This window comes from Scheffersomyces amazonensis (genome assembly GCF_036850825.1).
Source record: "Scheffersomyces amazonensis strain UFMG-HMD-26.3 chromosome Unknown RJT21scaffold_3, whole genome shotgun sequence".
Classification (NCBI taxonomy): Eukaryota; Fungi; Ascomycota; class Pichiomycetes; order Serinales; family Debaryomycetaceae; genus Scheffersomyces; species Scheffersomyces amazonensis.
The window spans coordinates 1405582-1422549 of NW_027042743.1; the positions used below are offsets into that span (position 1 = coordinate 1405582).

Below are 16968 nucleotides of genomic sequence, written 5' to 3' on the forward strand. Positions count from 1 at the left end.
TTTAAAGTTATTAATGTTAAGTATGAATGGGTCCAGTAGTACTGAGAACTTTGAATCTCCTCAAATCATAGTTGAGCAGCTTGAAATAAAGGAAGAACTTGAAGACTTAGAGGGGAAATCCAAGACTAAGAGACGGAAGTATACTAAGAAGGCAGGAACTAAAAAGGATAAAGATGTTGGTGATTCGATCAGTGGTGATAATAGAAAAGCAGCTCAGGCCACCAGAACATTGAAAGCTTGTGATCTATGTCGAAGACAGAAGACTCGATGCTTTAGATCTTCAGAACGGAATTCATGTTTAAGATGTATATTTCTTAATAAACCTTGTTCATTTGAGCTAGAAGCTGTACCAATGCCAATGACTAATAGTTCGATTAGTTCTGTCATGAGTGATAATTCTGAAACTGATAGGAAACTTGATCTTATTTATGGAGGATTGACTGAAATCATGTCCTTGTTGAAGAATGGCAATTCCAATATTAGTAACAATAATACAACTAGCAACAACAATAATAACAATAACAGTAATAATAATAATAATAATAATAATTTTGAAAATGACTTAATAAACAATGACGCCAGATTGCTTCTAGAAGCAGCTAGTTCTATGAAAAAGTCCTCAGTTCCTACAACTCCTTCACTTTCATTTTTTGAAAGTTTGTATAATACCAATAGAAGCAATACTGGACATCAAAGTCATTTGAATGAATTTCAAGCTTATGAAGATACTAATGTAGATAGTCAATTTTCATTTCAATCACCCACAACTTCATTAAAAGCAGCACCCTTTTCAATTGTTAGTAATCAAATACCAAGTCGAGATATTCCTAAACCTATATATGATTTACTAAATTTATCGACTATAAAGAAAGCAACAACAACTAAAGCATATTTCGAACCATCTGATGATATTCTTTCATTAGGAATATTGACATTAGCTGAAGCATGTGATTTGATGAATGATTTCCGAAGAAATTATGGACGTTGGGTTTCATTTCCTCTGAGTTTATCAACAGAAGTATTAATTGAAAGGATACGATATAAATCTTCATTACTTTTGACTACTTGTTGTTTACTATCTTTGAGATATTCTTTGAATGGGGTTAGTCCTGGAGATATTAATAATTTTACTAGGAAAAAGAAGACATATAAAGATTTAATTAAGAAACTTGTTAAAGATTTAGATAGTTCATTAATTAAGTATACGGCATTTCAAGGTACATCGGATAATAGTGGAGATATTGAATTTCTTCAATCTTTAGTCATATTATCAATTTATCTGTTATCGCTTTCATCTATTGTTCCTACTACAATGGATGATGATGATGATCCTCAAGGGATCGATCTGGATTTAGCAGGTTTCAATCTTGATGCTTGGTTCTTATCAAGTATCGGATTAACCACCTTTATAACCAAATCTACCTTTGGGACATTGTTTAAGAATAATAATCGAATTACTTCTTCACCAAATGCAAATGCAAGTACAGCTACAGCTACTACTACCACTACTACTACTTCACCATTTACAGTCTTATATGATGAATTAGATTCCGATGAATATCAGACTCTAACAATCTTACGGATTTATAATCATCTATGTCTTGTGCATTTAATCAACTGCGTATTCTCTGGTAGAATGTGTGTAGTTGATGAAATTAGACTTAATTATTGTACAGCCACTTTAAGTTTACCTAGTGCAACTAATTTCGATGGTAGAATGGTTAGTGAAATTGGAATCTTATTAATAGCCTATAATTTTGTTCAAGTTCAATTCAATAATGTTAGCTCCACTCGAGATCTAAGGGAATTAGAGATTGGATTTAAAACCGTTAAGGAAGAATTGAGAATGTGGTATGATCAATGGGAATATTTATTCTCTCAACCTAATTTACAATTTGTCGAATTAAATTATAATTTCTGTTCATTGGTTATATATTATTGTTATAACTTTCTGAGAACTAGTGTGATTAAACCATTTAAGAAAGATGCTTCACCTTCTACAATTAATGACAATTCTTCATTATATGATGAAAATAATATTCAATATATCTTAGCTAATACTAATAAAGATGGGTTAATTAAAATGGTGGGTCATGCTTATAAAGTGGTTAGATTTGTTAATGCTATAGAAAGTGATTCATACTTTGCCTATTTATCTGATCAAATTCATTTCTGTTTCTATTTCAGTGCCATTTGTTTAATGAATTTGTTAAAGTATCTTCATAAAAGTCGGCAATTAACAATCCTCGATGAAGTACTGGAGAATGATCCTGAATTAATGATTGCATCTACTAATTATCATCCAATTACTGAAGACTTGCGTACTTTAATTGATAAATTCAGTAGAGTTGGTCAGGATAATCAGGATGATATAATCTCCAAGTATAAGGTGGGATTGAATACGCTTCTAAAGGAAAATTTTGCATTATAGAATAAATATTATAGAGTTCATATATAGATATATAGATATATATATATATATACATATACATATACATATACATATTTCAGTTTACTTAAGATGTCCCTTATAGTTACCTTCCATATAATCTATATGAACAAATGCTCTTTCAACCATAGGTAATGTTTCAATTGAATATTGTAAGGCTTCAGCCATATCATGACAATCTTTAAAGCTAAGATTATATTCTTCCTTAGCAAATACAATATCTATTTCAACATTTAAATTATCTCCTACATGATAAGCTTTAAGGGCAGTAATTTGTTTTATAGGTTCAGCAAATCTATAGGCAAGGTATAATATAACTTTATAATCTAATGGATCAGCCGCTGCCCCAGTTAAATTATTAATATGTTCAAATGCAGTTTTACTCCAACCAAATATAATATAGATGGATAATAATACTGCTCCTAAGGGATCTAACCACCAAATATTTAAATAAAATCCAATGGTTGGCATTGCTAAAGATACCAAATTAAATACAATATCTGTTTCTGCATCTTGAGCTAAGGCTTGAACTGAACTTGAATTACTCTTTGAACACCATACCCAACAGGCAATTTTACTTATAATAGTAATAGACATAATTGCAATTGAATCTAATCCAATTTGTGCTGCTATTCTATCGGAAGGATTACTAAATACTAATCGTTTAAATGCTTCTTGTCCAACTTGAACAAAGGAAATGATAATAATAATAGAAAATACAAGAATACCTAAAGGTTCTAATCTTGTTCTTCCTACAGGGTATGCATGTTGTATTTTCCAATCTTTTGAAGTACTTAATTTGTTGGATATAAAAATGATGAATGTAGATAAAAAGTCTAAGATAGAATCCACTAACGATGCCACAACGGAAATAGAATTAGTTAAAAGGGTTACTATAAGTTTCCCAATCAATAATATGAAATTTAGAAAGAAATTAACCATAATGGCAATATATACTTGAGAAGCTTCTTCTTCTTCATCATATCCTAAGAATTTAGATCCATTTTGATCTACATTTCCTGGAACATCATAAAACCGGGAATATTTATGCTTCATAAGGTGATGCAGATGCAGTTGCAGTTCTAAATCACTATGTTGCAGTGTTTGCCTTGTAATATGAGAATTGGAAGTAGTAGTAATTCCAATATCAGTATCTTCTTCATCAATATCTTCATCCTCTTCCACGTGAGTGGCTAAGATTCTGGAATCTTGTCCATAATGACTCAACATATTATAATGAATCTTTCCCGCATCTAAGAAATTATCAATTTCCTGTAATCTCTTAATAATTTCATTCTGCTCTTTATAATAATTTCTTACTGATGCTTTTCTTGATTTCATAGTATCCTTTTCAATATAATAATCATACCAATTACATAACTGAGTATAACTTCCAATCAATCTACTTGGACGCATTACACTAATTATACTTAATCTCTTTTGATGTTCAGGATCAGATACTGAATATACACTAGCTTGATCAAGAGGTCCAAGGATAAAACTACCAGATCTTGATCTAGAAGTAAATGTATTCCCAGTATATAAGGAATTGTCATGAGGAGAATTGGCATTAGATACAGTAAATTGATTTGAAAATAATCTATGAAATAATGGTTTTTGATATTGAGATGAGATTGTAGAAGCACGATGTAATTCTATTGGACCATCAGGTTGTTTTCTTAAGAATTCTTGTCCGAAGTCAACACTGGCATTGGTTAAGTCACTTGTTGAATAGCCAACTCTATTTAGCATACGATGAGATTTATCCTTAGATATTTCATCACTAATTCCGTATGACTCTCTAAAGTTCTCCGCTAATAATGGTTCGGTTTCGTTACTGTCTGAGCCATCGGACATTCTGACAATTTATAGAGGAATTGCTGCAATTAATGATAACTCGGCAACCACTGACTTTTCTTTCTAGCAGTATAATATGCAAACAGTACTGAGCGGAATTAGAAATTAGAAATTAAAATAAAATTTAGAGTTACAATTAAAGGCACACAGCCATAAGCTCATCTTTAATTAGCAGTTTTGTGGTTCTGCGACATTGCTGCAGCGGCAACGACTTTTGAGTCACTGCGAAACGTTGCCCTCGGACACGGAGTTATTAGAGACTAGTAGTACTAAGTGAATAGAGTAGATTGAATTAGAGATAGTGAGTGGTGGATGGTTTCGGTGGTTTGAGTGACTACTGGATAGTCCTAGCCTATATAAATCTCAGTTATTTCTATCTTAGGAATATTGAATAGGGGAGTTGTACTATATTAGTGGTCCTTAATTACTGCGAAAGTCTAGCTAGCTTATGTTTGGCTCAGTACAGTAGAGCATAGGTCTAACTGATTAATGATATTATATACTATCAGTCTATCTATATATCTATAAACGTATATACTATGTATATATGCATATTATCTATATACTATACTGTGTATATGTATATGTACGTCCACTCCACCTCCATAGTACCATAGCAAACACATACCCTAACCAGTACAAGTTACCCGCACTCTTCGCAGTCCCATCAAAAGCTGTCGTAAAAAAATTTTCGAGACACTTATTTTCCACTCCAACTTTACTAGTTCTATTCTTAAGTACTGTAGTAAACAGTGAACAAGAGAGTCTTCATGATGAATTGGTATGTACATATTCGTTCAGTATAAAGATCTTACTCTAAATAACACTTTATTATATACAACATAGACTCGATTAGTGATTAAACTCATTGATGTAACATTTTTACTGAGGATGTAAATGCAGGACAAAATAATTTAGGAATTCTTCGTTTATGACTTTACAAGTGTCTGTTGTGTATAGTTTAGGATTGATTTTAAGAGTGAAATGTGCTTATTATCGAATATGGAACCTTTTATACTAACGGTTAATGTTAATTAAAGAGTATGTTATTAATATTTTCGGATCTATAGTCGATCCGACCCATTTCTCAGGAATTTTGATTCGTCTTTATGATGATTGTTAACACAACACTCTGTCCGGTGAATCCTGAGCCATTGGATAAATACATGCATCACCATCTGATTTTCAAAGATAAATCATCAACTGTGTTTGATATGGAGAAATGGGTTGGTTAACTGGCTTTATTATGATATTAAGAGCCATTATACTAACTATTCTTTAGAGCTTATGCTTATTTACTTGTACTTGTACATGTATTTTTACTTTTACTTTGATTCATTATGATCATGATGTCATCTTTCTTTCACAAATAGTAAGTCTTACATTAAAACTTAAAACCACTTACCATATTCAAATACTAGTGACTATAATGATGATAAACTTTATTTTCAGTTCTGCTTCTGAACCAAAATAACGTGAAGATAACCCTTTTACCAAAGCTCAATATCTGACGTATAGTTATTAGTATTGTATGAATTGTGGGTTGAGGATAAGAGTATTCTTTCCAAAAGTACCTTGACTAACATAAAAATTATAGTACCTATTATATATTGCTTTAACTAGTTTTAATATATATGAGTATATTTATTCATAATTATTTATCAAATGTAGAATCTAATTAAACTGTAAAGATAACAATTTTCCCATCAATACCTGAAGTACTAACCTTATTATTACTAAATAATCTAATACTAGAAATAGTGTTTTGATGGATAGTACTTAAAGCTTTGGAACCATCAGCTCCATTACTTGGCTTATTAACTCTACCTTTTAAATCTAATTGTTTAAACATATTTAAAGCTTGATGAGATGAAATTTCTTCTTCATCATCATTATCTTTTCTTTCAGGAATATCATTGATTAAATCCTTTTGTTTTTCAACTTTATAAGATTCTTTCCATTCTGATTCATCTCCTTCAAAGACAATGAGATTACAATTGTGACCTCCCACCACTAATTTATTATTACTTAAAAATACAAATGATTTAAATGGTAAATATTGAGTCTTAACATTAATTATAGATCTTGGAGCTAATCCTTCACCTTCTGGATAAATAATACCAATGGTTGAATCATGACTAACAAATCCTAATGCATTACCATCTGGAGTAAATGAAACATCATGAACCCAAGCTCCAGTTTCATTAATAAAATCTCCACATAAAGTTTGGAATGGTAATTTTGAACCCCAAACTGTTGGTTCTGGTTTTTCATCAATACCTTTAATAAAAGCACTAAATACTCTAACATGACCATCAGTAGATCCACTTGCTAATAAGACATTATTTGGATGCCACAGTAAACTAGTAATGGTTGATTTTAAAGGTTTCTTTAAATGTTTAGATACCCACCAATCATTTTCTGCTTCATAATAACAAACTGCAATAACTCTATCAGAAGATCCAACAGCAAATTTTTGACCATCAGGTGACCATTTACAAACTGTTGCAGCACGATTAATTCTTAATAATACTAATGTTGGTTTATAATCATTACCATCAAATTCCCATACTAAAGCATTACGATCTTGAGAACAAGTTAAGATTCTAGTTCCATCGGGAGAAATATCAACAGAAGTAACTGTTTTATCATGACCCTTTAAAATAGTAAATAATTTAGGTTTAATTGTTAAACTACTAGACACTTGATAAAGTTCAACTTCATTACCTTTAGTAATGGCTAAGAATGAACGATCAGGTGAAAAGGTATGATCTTTAATTGGTTGATGACCCAATTGGTAAATTACTGGTGCGGACATGATTTTTTTTTATTTATTTATTAACAGGAGTCTACTCTACTGTTAATTGCGGTTGGACTGAAGAGTGATGGTAGAGCGACGGTATCGGTCGGTCTAATTTGGCCGATGGTGAAAAAGGAGTTGGTGGTCGTGGCTGTGTGCAGGAAAATTTGCCTAGCCATTACGTTACTTACAATTACATAGTTAAGCATTTGAACATGTATATTTAATTGTAGTACTACAGAGAGAGGTTGTGAATTTTATGTAAATTTATGGTAATATGATAATGATAATACGATAATATGATAAAACGTATTGTTTGAGTAGGTAGTTGTAATTCTTAAGCGTTATGGTTATCATGTTCCTTAGCATCTAAGAATTGTTTGGTTCTAGTCCATACATGTTGAACCTTAGGGTTTTCAATCTTGCTGACTTTACCATCGAGTCTTTCAACAATTGTTTCAAATAATACTCTCGTTTCTTTATTATAAAGAATTCTAAGCCAATAGAATACTAAGAAAATTGTTAATTGATAACCTGAAGAACCTCTAAAGAATAAAGTTCTTAATAATAAATAGGCAATAAGAACCAATTCATCGTAAGCAATAACAGTAGCCAATAAAGCCTTTTCCTTTAAAACAGGTTCAATATTTAAATGTTTTGAAATTTGTAAAAGTGAAATAAGAACGTAAGGGATAATTTTAAAAATTGACTTGAAAGTAAAAATCCATACAGAGGCTAAAATCAAGTATTGAAAATTTTGGTGGGATACCAAAGTTGAGAATGCTGGTAAATATTCTAATCCAAATACATGACTGAAAGTAGCTGTTAATGCTGCAACTGCTCCTAATAATGATAAACGATAAGATATCGTATTAATATAATAAAAGTTTGGAAGGAATAAGATTTGAAATAATAATGAAATAACTCCAAATCCAACTGTAACCGCATGACCTGCTAACCATATTTTTAATTTTATTGGATTAGTAGAATTGGTCTTTCTAACTAATCTCTTTTTCTTTTCAGATTTTGGAACTGTCTCATTAGTAATTGGACCCTTAGGATCGTTAGTACCTTGAGTTTCTTGCTCTTCTTTAGCTGGCAAAGATGGGTCAGCTGACGAAACTTTTGGAACTATTGGAGCTACCGCTTCAACAAACGTGTTGGTACCGTTAGATACTGAAGTCATTGTCCCTTCAATTGAGTGTCTATGTTATGATAAATTAGTGTTCTTCACGACTTTTCATTCTTTGATAATGACCCCTTTGTTTGACAGATGGTAAGATGAAATTTGGGGGGCTCTGTGCAGGAATCTGATGTGGTCACGTGCTTTTCTTTAAATTTATTTATTATAGTTAAAGCAGTTAATAGATTACAATACCTTTGTGATGATTCTATATATTAATCAAGTATCTAGTAGAATATATGATTTGAGAATGATTCATTAATTGTTTCATGCAATTTGGGTGGTAAAATGTACAAGTTTCATATATTCACTATATTTAAAACTGCTGCGCGTACCAAACAATAAACAAGAGGAACCATAGTGTTAGTCCAATAGTTTCTTAGAATTCATTAGAAGACAGTTAATGAATTAATAATGGCAAGTGTTGATCTTTCATCTATATCATCATCAGGTTTGCTTCCTGTTGAATTTGAAATTCTCCAACAATATCAATTTCTCAATTCACAACTCATAACATTGAATAACGAAATAACGCGATTGACTTCTAAGTCCACTTCCATTAAAGCTAGTTTAGCATCAAATCCAGAATCAGGTAATTCACATGTTCTTCTTGAAAATTTACGAAATATTGAAGTCAAGATTGGTTTAATTCATACATTATTTAAGGGGGCTGTCTACACATTGTTTCTCGATCAAGATAATGATGTAGAAGATCAAGAATTTGAACAACAAGAGGGTGTAATAGATGATGAAGAGGAAGCAAACTCGTGAATAAAAAGATAACTGACAAGATAGTGGTCTTGTATTTATATTTCGCGACGATTGATGAAAGCACACAACTCATCCAGTAGTGAAGATTGATGGCCCTTTGTTGGACAGTTGTAAATGTCCAGCTCTTGTATGCAGCTATCATCATCCAAGTGACTGTAATTCATGTTGAAGATATTGGAAGTATAAAGTATATGTCTGTGTGTCTAACCCCCTACGTAATGGTTGGTTTTAACGTTTTAGATGGTGAATTGTAATACGAGTTGTCTTGGTTAATGAAGGTGATGGCACAAACAGTTTATTCTGAGAATCTCCACATATTTGAATCGATCAATCATGACACTGTTCCTAAAATATTTATTGATATAGTTAATTGTACTAGAATGTATATCCCTACACTTAAAGTCCCACAATACTTGTAATAACTTAACAAACTACAAAAATTTTGTTAATTATTTGTAGATTGTTTGTAGCGAACAGATATCTTGTTTTATAGAATTAAATGAGCATAGAGTATAATTAGTCCAGTGAAATCTATTCACAATTTTCTCCTAAGAATAGTCCTCTTGAAGTCTTCAATTAAGTAGTCTTAGTAACCTATGTTAACAATAGAAATATAATCATGGCAGTAGTAATGGTAGTCTAGTAAGTATCGCGGTTGGGCGAGCCCCTGAGCAGTTGTCAAAAGTCAGGCATAGAGTAACAATGGTTAAGATCTAAAAGGTTTTATAGGCTACAGAGTATTATAATGAATAAATGATACTTTATATTAAACTAGTTAAGCAAAGTAGTTGAGGAAAATTAATTATACCATAAGGCATTTTTTACGACATAGAGTTAGTAGAATATCCTAGATTGATTATAATAAAGTATTATCACATACTTATAAACCATTTTCCTACGATTTCGACTACAACGAGGCACTATGGGGTTGGGAAAACTTAAAGCACCAAAAGAAGAAAAGAAGGAAAGAAGAAAAGTAGAAAACTGGAAAGTAAAAAAAAATTTGTAAGCTATTTATACTCTGGTCAGATTGCTATTACCCTCAATGCACATAAGTGACAAACGATTATTAATTTCATATATTTCTATAATCAACTTTTATATGGTTCATTTTATGTACTTATATACATTATTCAATGTTATAGAAAGTGCAATATTACTATTAGAAGCAATACATATGGTTGGTAGATTGAAGACTAAAATGGCATAAAATTCATCAGGTGTATAACTACGTATAGCTTGTTTATTGAGATAAAACATCCAACATCCACACATCTAAAGGAACAGTAGGAGATGCAAGTATAAAAGTAGAGGAATTGTGTAACTATATAGTAATTTAGGATCTAATAATGTCCCAGACAGCTTAGTAATAAGCTTAAGTAATGGGAAGCACAATTAGTAGTTAATAAAAGATAAGAGATAAGGGTGGCTGATCTGATATAGGTGATACATCATTGAAACATATCTGTTACATATTTGCAACATCTAGATCGTGTGCACGATATCAGACAAGATAAATTATATTTCTTGAAGGAATTGATGAAGCGATATGTGAGACCATTAACATATATAATTTAATCATGGAGATTCTCTCAGTCATGATGCAGTTCATAATTAAATCTTTCTTTCAACACAAAAGGGATTCATGCAACAGAATGCACCATATCGAAGTAGATCTTGCAGAACAATAATGGACTTATAATTAGATAATTAAGCAAATGATTGTAGAAAATTGAAGTATGCGAATAGTTGATTACTTAAGTAGTGTTACTTGTTTGTAGGCTCATTAATCTGATCAATGAACATTGTAATAACATCATTATTCTGATAATAAATCAAATTTGAAAAGAAAGAAAGAAAAATATTAGAATTAAAGAATATTAGAATTAAAGAATATTAGAATTAAAGAATATTAGAATTAAAGAATATTAGAATTAATGACTATTAAAACTATAGCTTTCAATTCAACTTTTAATTATGACTTAAAAAATAGCCACCGTAGACTATGTAGTCCAATCCAACCGTCGATGCCCATTAATGGTTCGGCTGAAAATAATAATTCTATACTCTTATCTCCATATCATGAAGACTGATGTATAATAATTAAGGAAGCAATGAGCCAGACCAAATGGAACTATGGTTGCAATGGAAAAGTGTATATCATCTTTTGAAAATTATAAGGAGAAAGACGCGGACCAAATGTCAAACATCCTTGTGTACACTTGCCAAATATGAAAAACCCTATAAGAGAGATCTGCAGAATACAAAAAGAAATCAATGAAAGGCGTTTGGCACAATGCAAAGGTATGGAACTATGTGTAAGTATATTTCCAAAATCTTCGATAGGAGGTTAAAGATACTTAAAAGTGGTGGACCAAATGGAAATGCGAATAGGGTGGCGGACCAAGATGGAAATGAGCAATGACGACACTTAATACCGCTAAAAGTAAGTAGTGTGCGAACAATAGAAATCTCAAATAAATGTGTGCTCGGGAGTGTAAATGTGATAATAATAAGAATTTATCTATGAGAAAGAGTGGATATGTGAGAGCCCAAATTTCCGAGGCATATAAAATGATTCCTCAAACCTTCACTTACATTTAGAATCCAACTTTGCATTAAAAGAAAAAAAAAGAAACTTGAGTTTTGTGCACGTATGGAAAAACTATTCGGTCAGACAAAAAATTGGTTTTTGTCTGCTGTTCTTCCGTATTGGGAAACTGTTCAGATTTATTTCGTTTGGTGTCACAACTCCAACTTTTATATTTTCTTTAGAGTTTTAACTCCCGAGAGGGCAGGATTAGCGATGCTGGAAGGCCCTTCCGCTAGGTTGTATTTATTTAAGGTTGGGATTTGGCAACTTCGTATTTTTATTCTGAGTTCTCCACCTTTCGTCGAATATCGGAAGACGACGAATATGTTTCATATTGAACGATTTACGATGGTACGATGCTATGGAGGAGAAACATGGAACGTGAATCCGTTGTGAAGGAATAAATGAAGCCGATTACCAAAACTAGTCAAAACCAAGAACTCAAGTTGACTACGACGGTTCAGAATAAGCCAGTACAATCCACCAATTCTTAACAAATAAGGAAACTTTTCCTCGTTCGCCAGCTTCTTAATATTGGTGTTAATTCTTCTTCAAATGTAGTTGTTTGGGAAAAAGGTAAATAGGACAATGGCCACAATAGGATTCTAGAATGTAAAGCAAAGACCAAACTACTCTATTTGGTACTCCACGCGCATACAGCCACCCTCCACCAAAAAACTCTCCTATCTCCAGAATTACTTTCTGAATCTTACTTTTACCGCTCGCATCAATGGACGGCGCGCATTCCCGAGAATTCAGATCGTATCTGTGAGCAAAATGGAAACAAAAAAGAAAATCAATATGGTATGGTTTCCTCAAGAGGTAATGAAACGCAAGTGGAGAAAAACTACAAAAATAAATAGTCCCATCTATCCATTCACTACGCAACAACTACTTAAATGTAAATGAAAGTAAGAGTCATAAGTAGGGGGAAGGTTATACCAGAAAATGAATAAGTTGAGCTTGGCATTATCTAAGTTCGTAGTGTCATTATCTTTACCCCGGCAGTCTGTACCGTAATCTGGGGAGCTTCTTACAGCGACAAGTTACACAAGACCGTGAATGGACGGGATTTTACTTACAGGAAATCTTAGATATACCAAGCATGAAGAAGATACACTAAATAGAACAACAAATTAGCAGTTATTAAAAATGAGCCGAGACTCTGGAACTCTCTCACTATATCGGGAAGCATTCCGAATAATAGGCCCTTCCGAAAAACATTTCCCCAATGCTTATTTTGTAGCACATTACGGTTCTATGAAAAATAATCTTCAAAGCAAGCAATACTAACACGGAAAAAAAAATACTAACTAGCTGTGGTAAAAATATTTGTTGGATTCTATCTTCACTATATTCGTCCTATTATTTTAGGTCATAACGCGTAGTCTCTTCACTATTGCTTCTCCACCAGCATCATATGCTTGATGAAGGTCTAGCCGATTGCTCTGATTTATTTGCAATCATCAACATAATCACATGAAATGTAGTAGTTTGTTTGCTAATACTGGATCTAAGGAAGTACCTTTTTAGTACGCACGTGACTATCGCTTTAAAACGGAGATTAGGTGGGCACTACTAGTTTAGCCCGCTAAACCTAAAAGCATTCTTTATCATATGACATTTTTGATTCTGGAGCTTATAGAGGAATATCTGATGTCAATCTTAGTTAATCGCAATGTAGTGAAATACAGCAAGTTAAAGTGTTCGAAAATGAATGATTTTTATATTATAATGCATATACTTTTTGTCTAAAAAATTATATACTAAAGAATTCATTAATGCCTTAAACCAATGTTAGTTTAAAGTATAATAAAATACAACAAAAGAATTGAAGGGGAATGACCATATAAAAAATGCAAATTAAAGGAAACCGAGAATTGAAACACAGCAATGATAATAAATTAACCAATTAAGTGTAATAGTAATAATTCTTTCTATAAAGAAAGAAATGATGAAATAATGCAATAGGAATATTTTATAGTTTTGAACCAGTCAAGCACTTATAAGCATTCACGGTCCAAAAAGTCATAGTCAAAAGAGATACCATTTATAATTTCTCTGGTATTGACAATGTAGTGGAATGAAACTCTCTTTGCAGATTTGGTGTTCGACTTTTTGATGGAAGATCTTAAATTGTATTCATATTCGTCATCTTCATCAACTTCAAAGTATGAGCTGGCTGATGATGATACAGAGTTCTTTCTTTCAAATGATAAGATAGAACTAACTTCACTTTGGCTATCTTCGTCGTCACTTAATAAGGAACAGACTTCTTCGTCTTCTTCAAAAGTACTGTAGTATGATGAAGTTTCGATGGTATTATCTTCAACTTTTATTTCTGGGACAATGACTTTTGGTCCAAATAACCAAGTGATATCTGAATTCTTATCCCAGTTGATTGCATGAGGTGGTAATTCATCCACGTTGAATATGTTTTTATTGCATCTTCTCCAGCAAATGTTCTTTATTCTTGAAGTGATTAAATCATCTGAGGTAGTCTTATTGTTCAACTTAATGAAAGTTAATAAGTTTAAATTGTTATTTAAGTAATGTTCTTGATCCATTGGTATGTATTCCAAGTAGTCAATGTTTTCTTGGGTAGATGCATGAGAATTAATGGTCGATCTGGTTATTACCATATCGTCTTGTGATATGTACTTCATAATGAAAGTATGTATGATATGAATAGATATAATTTGAAGTTGAATTATAAAAAGTGGACCAAGGATTAAAATTAGAAAATAAGATTGGGAAATTTCGTCTTACTTATATACGTATACGAACTCGAATTCTGCCTCGCACCTAAAATTCTTTTGCATCTGATGTCAAATTTCCCCTTCTTTGGAATGGGTATGGAAATATGGAACATTGAAATGCGGAATACAACACACAGAACTTAAAAGATCAAAAAATAAAAAAAGAAATGCATATGAGAAAAAGAAACAAAATTTGAGATAGGGGATAATCAGACAAAATCTTGTAAAATTGAGAATTCTGACAAAAAATAAAACTAAAAGTGGTGAAAGGCACATGATGAATAAGAAATATGACTAAAATGCTTAAGAAAAGCGTATACTAACTACTGCAAGAAGAATATCATCAAGTCATTTAATACCTTGATTATATGCCGTGGTTGATGGGGGTTATGAAAGTTATTTCTTGTCCCTGATAATCATTCAACCTATTTGGATTATCATAAGATTTAATTGTTAACAAACATAATGACGGAGAGATCTTAATATAGATTCTATCATCGTTTACTTTTTGAATGACTATTTAGAACATAAATACCTTGAACATTACTTTGTATTCGGTAGAATAGGCTATGTACGAACCACTACTATTGCATTGTAAATTACTGCTCTTAATTATTGCAATGTAAGTCAGCAGAGCATCAGTTTTTAATTATGTCATTATAGTCGGGTTATGCATTGAATTTATCCGAGCTTTAAATTTTGTTTTTTTTTCTTGAGACCATGGTCATTTTCTAGATGATTGCATTTTTTGTCATTCTGATAAATATTTTTTGGATTATGAGAATTTCTGGAAGTGTAATGAGGGTGATGAGGGTTGATGGATAAATGTGAATTATTTTTGTACTTCACACACTTGTGATATCTTGACGATGATGTCAAGCTATGACGAACTCTCATAGCCTCAAATCTAACTGTATTAATGTCAATGTTTAGCTTTTTCTATTTTACAAGATGGTATGTTCTCATTATGATCGTTTACTTATATAATTCGCTGTATAAAGTATCTGCATATTCTGGGCCTACAAGTTTTCTGTAAATTGAAATTCGAATCTATTTAACAAAAAATAATCTCATAACCTGTGACAAGATATGAAAGTCATTACAGAACAAGTGGTTGCTTTTCCATAGTCTTCATTCTTATCAAATGCGGCAATGTGATTTATCCTAAAATTCGTAGCCAATGTCCTTCTTCTGCATACTATCTCCTATGTGGAAAGGTTCCGCAATACCTAAAATCCTTCTTTTTGATTTTCCAAAAAAATAATTTTTGACTATGGAATTTTGGTGTGTGTTAAACTCCTTTCCATTTATCCACTAGGCAAGATGTGATATATCTCTTCGTCACAGTCTGTCGACGATCTTCGTATATTCTCTGTGATTTCTTAATCTTTTTGTCTTAGTCTTTGTGAAATTGAGTTAGCTGTTCAATCGTGAAGTTGGCACAGACGACTGGCTTTAACAATACATAATCCTCATGCACCTCAGACGCCTGGTTCTGTGGGCGGGTCTCACTCAGTTTATTATTTTAGTCTAGTTGGATCTGAAATTTGGGGTTGAATGCATATCTTTTCGTCTCTGGCATTTCATTTGATTTCATTAAGTGCCGCTTTGGAAACTACAAACGAATTGATTATATCCAAGAATCATGTATAGTCTAGTTTTATTTAGCAAGTCTATTTTTTATTGTTGATGTTTTGACTATTTTTAGGTGTAGAAAATTTGGCTTATTCTGTTAGTCATATCCTCGGTAGAAGAATCCTTGCCTACAGGTAATATTCTCCGGGGTATGGAGACTAATTAATGTTTCTACTTATTAACTTTACATTCTCTTTCGCCTTCCTTCGTACCATTTAGAAAGTTGACTTCGACTATCTTTGCTGTTTCTTAGTTATGAATTTTACTACGCAAATAATAACATGAAATGAATTGTGGGGATAAGAAAATTATTTTGTGCTTTTCTATCGTCGGTACTTTGAAGAATATTTTCCATACTATTAAATATCTACAGTATAAGAAAGAGAAGAACAGGTTATCACGTTCCATTAAGTTTCATATAATCTTATTTAATTATACCTCGTAAGCTTATTTGATGTTGTAGAAATTAATGTCTGCCTTTTAAAATTCTGGTCACCTCAATAATCTTAGCAGTGCCAATTTTTCTTAATTTTTGTCAGAGAATGAGCTCGCAATTTGCGTTGTCACTTACTTTATTGGGAGATCTTGGTCGGCTTTTTTTTTTTGCATCCTCTATATGTACATTCCTTACATACATACGTATACGGATCTGACGTATCTTTAGCAATACAGATTGCAGTTCATCTCTTCACAACCGTAGCTGTCTTGCTTTGCCTTTAGTTTGCAGTCAAACTCAAATCAGTGAAAAATGAAAAATTTTTTACAACTTCACAGAATCCAGGATAATCTGAAGCAATAATTAAATCATTTGAGATGAACATCCCCACTTCACTAAATACCCCAAATAAGTAGTCCGCAAACTTAGTTACAACCTTGAGGCCTTGGTCTTACATTTTAACGTCAAACCTCGCTTGTGTTTAC

At 32.1% G+C, this 16968-nt stretch overlaps 6 protein-coding genes across 6 annotated transcripts; 2 read left to right on the top strand and 4 right to left on the bottom strand. All coding sequences in view use genetic code 12, as the record gives it.

Annotated features, from left to right (window-relative positions):
• Nucleotides 1-22: 22 nt before the first annotated feature.
• On the top strand, nt 23-2431 carry ZCF19 (Zcf19p; the record flags this gene model as incomplete). Its single annotated transcript, XM_064883012.1, has 2 exons — nt 23-524; nt 738-2431. The coding sequence occupies 2 exons, from the start codon at nt 23-25 to the stop codon at nt 2429-2431; spliced, it is 2196 nt and encodes a 731-aa protein (XP_064738738.1).
• Nucleotides 2432-2471: 40 nt separating this feature from the next.
• Nucleotides 2472-4448, bottom strand: RJT21DRAFT_35489 (uncharacterized protein). Its single transcript, XM_064884278.1, has one exon. It carries the CDS (start codon nt 4304-4306, stop codon nt 2513-2515), a length of 1794 nt encoding a protein of 597 aa, XP_064738739.1. The 5' UTR covers nt 4307-4448; the 3' UTR covers nt 2472-2512.
• A 1456-nt stretch (nt 4449-5904) lies between these two features.
• Nucleotides 5905-7243, bottom strand: ARC40 (Arc40p). The gene has a single exon (XM_064881763.1). It carries the CDS (start codon nt 7122-7124, stop codon nt 5985-5987), a length of 1140 nt encoding a protein of 379 aa, XP_064738740.1. The 5' UTR covers nt 7125-7243; the 3' UTR covers nt 5905-5984.
• RJT21DRAFT_120546 (uncharacterized protein) lies at nt 7244-8331 on the bottom strand. Its single transcript, XM_064881764.1, has one exon. It carries the CDS (start codon nt 8290-8292, stop codon nt 7444-7446), a length of 849 nt encoding a protein of 282 aa, XP_064738741.1. The 5' UTR covers nt 8293-8331; the 3' UTR covers nt 7244-7443.
• Nucleotides 8332-8703: 372 nt separating this feature from the next.
• DAD3 (Dad3p) lies at nt 8704-9060 on the top strand (the record flags this gene model as incomplete). Its single annotated transcript, XM_064880220.1, has 1 exon — nt 8704-9060. The coding sequence occupies one exon, from the start codon at nt 8704-8706 to the stop codon at nt 9058-9060; it is 357 nt and encodes a 118-aa protein (XP_064738742.1).
• A 4596-nt stretch (nt 9061-13656) lies between these two features.
• On the bottom strand, nt 13657-14319 carry RJT21DRAFT_114105 (uncharacterized protein; the record flags this gene model as incomplete). The annotated part of the gene is made up of 1 exon (XM_064880221.1): nt 13657-14319. The coding sequence occupies one exon, from the start codon at nt 14317-14319 to the stop codon at nt 13657-13659; it is 663 nt and encodes a 220-aa protein (XP_064738743.1).
• Nucleotides 14320-16968: the final 2649 nt, after the last annotated feature.